A 9174-nucleotide genomic window follows, 5' to 3' on the forward strand; every position below is an offset into this window, starting at 1 on the left:
ATCAACCAACCCGGACTTGGCCAGCGTGGTTGACTATGGCCTAATCACTCTTAACTTAGGGTAGACTCCGAGCCCCTCGGTGGGGACGTATAGTGAGCTGATGATGATAAAACAAGGATTTTTATTATATTAGTGTGAACTCATTTAGTGACCAGGACCTATAATATTGATACTCTGCTTTACAGACGGTATACAATAAGTTACTACTTTTAGACAGTATTTGTTAGAATCCTTTGGCGCGAATGGCGCGCTTTCATTACAAAGTCAAGTGTCAGATTGATTAGTTAGGGGACATAAACGTTGACATTTTAATAAGGCTAGTGTTGCGCCGATATACCGGTACGGTGTCCAATTTTCTTCCTAACACTAATTTCTTACATGTTAGTTACGATACTCATCCGAAACGGCTTGTCCGATTTTTATTAAATTTGATATGTATATTCAGTAGGTTTAAGAATCGGCTATTATCTATTTCTAATCCCACGCGTACCAAGTCGCAGGAGACAACTAGTTGTATTAGGATATTAAATTAAAAAATAAAGAAGTACAATTTTAATATTCATTGGTACAATACTTGACGTGCTTGTAATACCTCTAGGGACATTAACCCTAAACGCGCCGCACGAATATAAATTTTTCCGCACCCGTAAACATACGTGACTCGTGGTATTTCAGAACGGCATATCATTAGCTATTATGTACTGCACACGATATGAAAGTATGAGGAAATATAATAGACATGAAAGATATGTAAAACTTTCTAAAGCTAAGTTTGTAAAAAACTCGTCAAGTTGTTCCTTCAAATATGCAATGTTTATTTTGGTTATAACAAGTGGTGTCACTTCTTGCTTAAAATCCGTCACCTTTAATCTTACTTATATAAATTCAAAAGTTTTGATAGATGTTTATTAAAAGGTATCTTCAGAACGGCTGATCGGTTCTCGATTAAATGTATATGTATAGATAATATGTACATATAAAACGTAGTCTGGAAGAACACATAGGCTGATTATGTTTTTTTTTTAATTCCGCACGGACTGAGTCACGATAGTTAGTAAGCCATACAAGTCAAAAAATTGACCAAGAACTTTAGACATTCCTTAGCAATTAGCGCCATCTATTGATATTAATTAGTAGTGGTGGTGAATAATATTGTCTGCTTATTACTGGATTACAGAAATATTTAATAATTTATAAGAATTTTATATTTCCTTTATAGTTACAGTTACTACCCTATAATATACGAAGCCGAGGTTAATTCTGCCCAATGGAGCGATTTATTAAACGAGTCCTATCGGGATTCTACACTCGTCTAATTTATAAGTTTTACGAGCAATGCTACGCTTCGACTATAAGATGGGAATAAATGATTTTCGTGTTTCTGTGCTGCTGAATGACACCACAGTTTGATAATTTAAAATTATTAATCCTAATATATTTGAACTTTAATTCAAATAGCTTCGTGTATCTAAACTTAAAAGCTTAAGATATGTTAGTTTAAATGATTGAATGCGCTGAACGTATGAAATAGAGTTGGAATTTGATAAATTATTTTTTCATCTGATAGTCCAAACCAGCTAGCTTTTAATAACTTAATGATAATGGATATAGATTGTCATAATTAAATTTATATTTGTACAAGAGTCGAAAGTCAATCCATAAAAATTACATGAATGTTTGAAGGGTTCGCAAATCAGAGAATGTTCGCAAATAATGTGGTTGTCGTCGTTAAACCACAAACTGAAACCCTCGACCTCAATCCGAGAGAGAAAATTAGATCGGATCCCCGCAATTAAAGCCGCTAGCCAAAGCAACGGCCGGCGCTCGCTTCTCTAGTGCCTGTGTTTAATGTTGCCATTGTTGCTATTCTAAAAAAACGATAATTTGTTTAAGTACAGGATAATATTCTTTACTTTTTAAATTGTTTATCATGATATCTCATAATAGTAACCGGTAATAGACTTAAGAAAGTGTTTGTTAGTTATAAGTTGGATTGTGTGCAAAAGGATATGCAAGAACGGAGTGAACTGATATGAAGACATATAGAGACATATGGAGGAGTATTTTTCTTTCTATTTTTTGTTTGTCGTAAATCGAAACATTACATAGAACTTTTACGTGTTTGGTATTTTTTAAACTTTTATCTTATGAGTTATTTAATTTATTGGAAAAAAAGTTTCAAATTTTTCTGCAACGATACTCGATTTTTTTAAGATATAAACTTATATAAAAACGGCTAAACGAAAGGTTTGAATAATTTTTAAGATATACTTTTGAAGTATACAAAAAAAATCGCAGATTATTTTTTTCGATATGGTCAATTGTGCAGTCATTCGAAAGAGAAAAGGACAGGAAGATGTAATAGTAAACGGTCATAGTTTGTTTAGTCAAATATAACCACAAGTTGAAACAAAAAAGTATCGGTTAAAACAACAGTGCGAGGAGAATGCGGCGCTGGGGAGTAGCAGGTACGGCGCGGCGCGACTTTGCGGAGCCAGAACTGGCGTCATGCGACACGCGCGGGGATCGTGCGGGGCAGGCGCGGGGTAGACGCGGCGCGGGGAGTGCGCGGCGCGACACGATTACAACATTCTCTCGTCAGTAACCGCCTCGCATGCGGCGTAAAAACAACGCAAGCTCCGTGTTATGTACACCATGTCAGCAGAAATTGCTCTAGTCCAGGAAATAGAGAAATATCCGTGTCTCTACAACAGTTATTTGCCCGAATATAACCGCAAGGATCTCGCTGAAGAAGCATGGGCGCAAGTCGCACATAATAACAATCTGACAGGTATATTTTCAAAGCATAACTGCCTTTATACCCTTTGTCATAAAGCTCATAATCCGTATTTTGAATTAGAATTAACTTTGTTCAAGTATTTTGTATCCTCTGTTTAAAATGTAGAGTTTTATAACATGTCCTGTTGCTTAAATGATTGTTGTTGATTAAAGAGTGCGATTGCGATGATAATATAATAACGTCATACTTCACTGTGTTATATGGAAATGTTGAATATTTCACCGAGAGATGGCAGCACTCTACCCAACGGTTACAAATAACGATTTGCATTTTAATTTTAATTTTTCTTTTTCAGTTAGCGACTGCAAAGAAAAATGGCGAAATATAAGATGTTCATTTTTAAGAAGTTTGAAACCCACTACGCGATATAAAAAACCTTACTATTTAACTGCTTATCTACAATTCATATTGCCGTTTATGAAATCGATAAATAATTTAGAATATGTTGACGAACTTCAATTAAATGATTCGTTCAAGAATACAAATGACGTAATAGTAAAAATGGAACCAGAAGAAATTCTTGGAGCACAATCTGAAGATGAAAATATAAACAAAGAAATACCAATCAGAATCAAATATCAGTCAGAATCCTCTGAATGTATAATTCAAAGGGAAAAACCTACAGTCCCAAGACGACGTAAACACTTTACTCCAATTGTGAAAAAAACAGAGAAAAAAAGTAAAAAGTCACACATCACATGTTCAAACAAAATCAATGGAAATGCTTTGCGTTTCTTCTTACTAAGTCTTCTACCAGAATTAGAAACAATGACGGACGAACAAGTTAGATTATTTAAAATTAAAGCTATGTTGTTAATTGATGAAATAAAAACAAATGATACACAGATAAGGCAAAGTATAAACAATATAAATGATTCGAGGCGCATTCAAAAGCGATTAATTAATTTGCTATTGAAAAACGTAAAGAAAGAATTACATAATTGAGAAGTTATTTAACTGTTATTTGTATTGATTGTATATAATATTATCGTATTTCATAAACAACATAAATGTAAATATATGTTATTAAGCATGATATTTTACTTTTTTATTCAAAACCTATGCATAGAGTTGACACATTTTATCCACATATTGAGTAAAGAATAACGTATCCGAACTCTTTGGTGGACAAAGATTAAAAATTCAACCAAAGAGGTCACATACTGGCCATTAACAACCTTTGACTTTTAATGTAGATAAAGATTGGTTAATAAAACGCAATTTGCAACATAATTATTTATTTGAAGAATTGTAGTAAAGATAGAGTTAACTAATATTATCCACCTTATATAAAGAATAGCATATAAAATGACATATATTTTTATGAATAATGTTGCTACAAAAACGATATAGAGGTAAATAGACATATAGTAAGTTATATGGCACATAATAAAGTCATTTTCGATTAAATATATTCAAATAAAATTAAATACAACAGCATAATATTTTTAAATGCACATACTGTTAACATAAATGTAAATTTCGGCCTATAAAAAATGAATTTTGATATTATACTTGGTCCCATCAAATCTGAAACTTATTTTTATTAGAAAATAATTTAAAACTTGATATGAAGACTGTGTGACTGACTTTAATAAGATGGGGCACCGCAATGCCGCCGTCGTGACCACAGACGAAACATTCTTTTTTCGAATTCATCAGAGTAAAATAATTTTATATTTTCCAAGCTTTTCTAAATCCATTAACACATTTTGAAAAATTGGCTTTTAGCAAAACATTTAGAGCCACTTTACGATATATATTTTTAATTTCTTATTTATATCTTAAACGTATTTTAACATCGTCTCTTTTCTTCTAACATCAATATTCAAAATTCAGTCCATGGCGGAAATGCTTTTGAAAGTGAAACAATTTCTTTGAAAAACTATGGAATTAAATAAATATGTCTAACATGATTACTATATTTACATACAAAAATATTACGGAAAATACACAAGTTGATTTTTTCAAAGATAATGAATATTACGAGACGTTTTGTTAATTGTGTGATTTTTGACAGTGGAAGCCCACGGTCGCAAATAAATACTTTAGTAATCTTTTTTCAACATTCCCTTACGTTCGGTTTTATGAATAAAATTTTCATAATAGCACCGATCCAAAAGTCGCCATATTCATAACGATTTGTTTACCAATCTCATCACTGTATGCAACAACTCCTCTTATCGTTCTGCCCGCTTGTCCGGACCAGTCTGTTCAGGTTGAGCTTGGGGCTGCCACTCCCGCTATCTCCATCTCCCTTGGCACATGTCTTCGTTCTCATTATCATGAGATCGGTGCGAATGCTTGGTCGCCGAACATTCGGAGCAACAACTCCACACGCATCAGACAATCGTCTTTTGATTGATAGAGTACATTTTTTACTTCTACTACTTTGGCTACTTGTCGGTGGTAAAGTGCACGGACTACCAAACGCCGTGCTCACCCTCTTGTGATGATTCGGTGCCATTTCTAAAGGAAGATTTGCGACCACAAACAACTCGTAGAAGAGATCGTCGACGCGATAGTTCTTCTTTGCTGACGTTTCAACAAATACACAGGCAGAGTCTTGTGTCGCGCAGTACGCGGTGGCTTCTTCAGGTTGGACTGTCCTGTACATAAGGTATACTGTTAATTTCTTTGACACTACTAATATTTGTAATACAATCAGAAAAGAAAATAAACGCCGTATCGCGTCTATAAAAAACCCAAAGCAGAAACATTAAGAAAATTGGTATTGATGATGATGAATTTAATAGACCCGATATTATTAATAATATCCTAGTAGAAATAGTCTCATTCTCAATATAGTATTTAATGTTATAGTATGGATGTCCATACAAGTACCGTACAACAATGCTATGCAACAGTGTCAGCTTACTTTACATCTCTGTCGCACTTATTGCCAGCAATGGCCATTGGCACGCGCGGCGCCTGCTTACGTCCGCGACCACCGCTGGTTGCGCTAGCCTTCGTATCCAGGATCTGCTCCCGGAGCCGGATTACCTCTTCAAAAGACTCCCGGCTGTCCATCGCGAACACCAGCACGAAGAGGTCCCCTGGGAAGTAGGACAAGGGTAAATTCAACAGTCTTTTTGGAAGATATTTTGCTTTCCTACTATACAGATTATATTACTTTCCAGAAAAAAAAATTTGAAGACTTTATTGATGTGGAAGTTGATGTTGATGTACACACTATGATTTCAGGATTTTGAACGACAGAAGCTCAATTTGTAGGCTTTGTAAGTATAAGTATTTTGCTTGAATTCTGAAGAACAGATTTGTTTGATTATGTGTTTACTTAACTTGCTTAAATTACTAATGTAATTTATTAAATTCTGAATTTATTTATTAAAGAAGACATTCTAGGTACACTTTCCTAAAACGTCTTATAACATTTCACAGTTTAAAGTTTCTTCAGAAATTGCTTACGTTCGCACAGACGATCTCGGATTTATATTGGAAAATTTAATAACGAACCTTCGCTCAAACATATCTTCACCTAACATTTTCTCGATTCTTGACAATTTAAGTTGAATGCTCCCGAATTTATACTTTGATATATCTTTGTTCTGCCAGACTTCGTAAAATGCTATTAGTAATTTTACTATTCTTAGATTAGTCTTACTAATGTCTTACAAATATTATAAATGCGAATGTTTAGATGGATGTTTGAAAGTATCTCCAAAACGACTGAACGGATTTCGATGAAATTTGATATACATACAAAACATAATCTGGAAGATAGGCTACTAGTTTTTTTTATGAATTCCGCGCGGACGGAGTCGCAGGCGTCAGCTAGTCTATGAATATTTAAGAAAAAAATAGGGATTTTTAGTATCAGAAACAATTGTATGAAACATATAACTACAAATGCAATGAAAGTTAATCAGCGTAATTAATTTTCTTGTAAACTTACCCGTAAGAAAGGAAAGTCGTCTCATAGCAGGGAACGGATGGTTCCCCGAAGTATCCAGGAGATCAAGCTGGTACACCTCGCCGCGGATCCTGTACAGCTTACGATGAAAGTCCTCGATGGTCGGAGTATAGCTGTCTTCGAATTTGTTACCGAGGAATCTTGATACTAGAGACGTTTTACCCACTCGTGCGGAACTGGTGGACGAGATAAGGAAATTATCATTAATTTTCACTAGAAAATTGGTGTTTATGTATGGTGTTTAAAGATATAATTGATTTGACATGCATTTAACAATATTACTAATCATTAAAAGGTACATTTGGGTACTTGGTGCATGATCTACAATCTACACTGAGCAACCGCTTAGGTTATCATTAATGGACTTTGAGTGTGGCAGTTAGTCTTTATGATTTTTATCTATGGTGAGTTTATAGGGTCTGTGGGGTGTTTCCCTTTGGGTCAATCGATTTCAACGGGAAATTCCCGGCCCGCGATGTAAGCACAGTAAAAAATGTATTTTTACGAAGTATTGAGTTTTTTATTTTCACAAAAAAGTTTATGCCTTGTAAATCAATCAATAAAAAATGTAATAGTTTCGGTATAGGCGCACGTTAGCAAGTTGCCATGGTATACGGCAGCGCCACCAATTAGTCAGATAGTAACGAAGTATCGCGATTAAAATGAGCCGCTCCCGAAGCTCGAATTCCCTTCTAGCTTTGTTATCTGTCCGATATTGTTTTTTGAAATATAACTTCCATTTTATCACGTTCACTATCAGCTCTAGGTTAACGCTAACAACATTTTAGTTGAAAGCTGAATACGTAATGAGATTAAGATACTTATAAAGAAGAATTAATTATGATTCCACAATGTCAAGCTGTTTATCTCATGTTATGAATTACTAATAGCTTAACGGACCCTTAAGGTTTGAAACATCGACTATTTTAGTGAACTGCATACTAATATAAACAAGCTTACAATAAAGACTATACGTATTAATTAGTTGACTTTCGAAAATTTGCTCACAATTTAATAAATGAAAATGACAATAAATTAATCTATTGCTCTGGTTTTAAATATTGTTGACTACGGTTGCTGTTTGATATAAAATTAACTGATTATTTGTTCCTCTTTTTAAAGAAAACGCGCAACAGGTAATCGAAGCCCAAACAAAGTCATCCGGTTACTTTGATAGAAGTCTTATCTTGAGATTTGATCTTTAGTTCTCTCTAAGTTCGCGGAAACTTTACCTTTAAGGGTTTTCTTCTAATAATAATGCTTACTTGTTTTACAAAGCGCAAAATCTAAAAGCCACTTACAGCGTCGATAAATGATAAGGAAGTTCCTCCCTTAGTGAGTAATTAACGGGTTTAAGTCCAATTATATAACTATGCGTGCGGTAATAAGTACCATTATGTCCTATTTGAATTATAATTATTACGTACAACGAGCATGAATGAAATGAGGAGGGAATTTAAATTACAAATAAGGCTTGTCGAGGCGGCGAGCGAGAATTTCTGTTTCAGTTCCGAAACAGATTATCCCGGATCCCGTGTTAATTTATTGCCGTAACAAGAGCAATCGCAGGACCTGGGATTTTGTTAATCCTTCCAGATTAACATTTCATTTTTTTATTGAGATTTACTTTAAGTACAATATCAGGGATCGGCCGTTTAACTTTTTATTTAAATTCAGACTTTTGTACATCATATTCGGCCATCCTTCAGTTCTTTAATTGACATCTAAACATGCGATCTACTTGACTAACTAACTTGACTTCTATCCGTATTTGTAGTAAAACAATCTATTGCAAGTTTCTATTTCTACTTTACAAAGTACGTATTAATTAATAAATAGTAATACTTACCCCAGCATAACTAATCTGAAGCAGTTTTTGGGCGGAGGTGCCGAATCCTCACAACCTTGGGGTAATGAACTCGGCCCCGGTGATCTTTCAGGTTCCGTCTCCTCGCCGGTCGCGGCACCACGCCGGCAGAGCCATGACGCTCCGCATTTGTCTCTGGCATCTTCTACTGGTGCCGAGAATTGGCATTTCCGAGGTGATCTTTGCCTACCAGAGGCTGATAATGAGGATTTTAAAGGAGATGAAGGTGTTCTCACTGGACTTGATGTGGCTCTGACAGGGGACGGGGATACTTTCACTGGGGACGACTGGAGAGATATTGCACGTTCTGTTGTGCCGTTCAACATTGTTCAGGCTATTTTCGTTTTATCACTTTCACTTTTTAGTATCATTTCTTTTCACTTTTCAATTGTTTCACTTCACCGATTCGAATTATCTATTAAATTGTCTAGAAGTTTAAAATAATTCCTAGTAATTATAAACGGCTTAACATAAATCGTTAAGTTAAACAAAGAAACAAAAGAAAAAAGTTTCCAGGTGACTAAAATATTCCAATATATGACATTCGAAGTAATATAATAAAAAACACGCGTA

The 9174-nt window shown here is 34.7% G+C and overlaps 2 protein-coding genes across 2 annotated transcripts; one reads left to right on the plus strand and one right to left on the minus strand.

Moving 5' to 3' along the window:
* Nucleotides 1-2587: 2587 nt before the first annotated feature.
* LOC106121123 (uncharacterized) lies at nucleotides 2588-3769 on the plus strand. The gene is made up of 2 exons (XM_013316625.1): nucleotides 2588-2791; nucleotides 3096-3769. Exons 1-2 carry the CDS (start codon nucleotides 2647-2649, stop codon nucleotides 3743-3745), a joined length of 795 nt encoding a protein of 264 aa, XP_013172079.1. The 5' UTR covers nucleotides 2588-2646; the 3' UTR covers nucleotides 3746-3769.
* A 1189-nt stretch (nucleotides 3770-4958) lies between these two features.
* Nucleotides 4959-8927, minus strand: LOC106120949 (GTP-binding protein Rhes). The gene is made up of 4 exons (XM_013316420.1): nucleotides 8584-8927; nucleotides 6717-6910; nucleotides 5679-5856; nucleotides 4959-5409 (listed from the first exon to the last, which is right to left on the minus strand). Exons 1-4 carry the CDS (start codon nucleotides 8925-8927, stop codon nucleotides 4959-4961), a joined length of 1167 nt encoding a protein of 388 aa, XP_013171874.1.
* Between the last annotated feature and the right edge of the window lie 247 nt (nucleotides 8928-9174).

This window comes from Papilio xuthus, unplaced genomic scaffold (assembly GCF_000836235.2).
Source record: "Papilio xuthus unplaced genomic scaffold, Pxut_1.1 DF826945.1, whole genome shotgun sequence".
In the NCBI taxonomy this organism is placed as follows: Eukaryota; Metazoa; Arthropoda; class Insecta; order Lepidoptera; family Papilionidae; genus Papilio; species Papilio xuthus.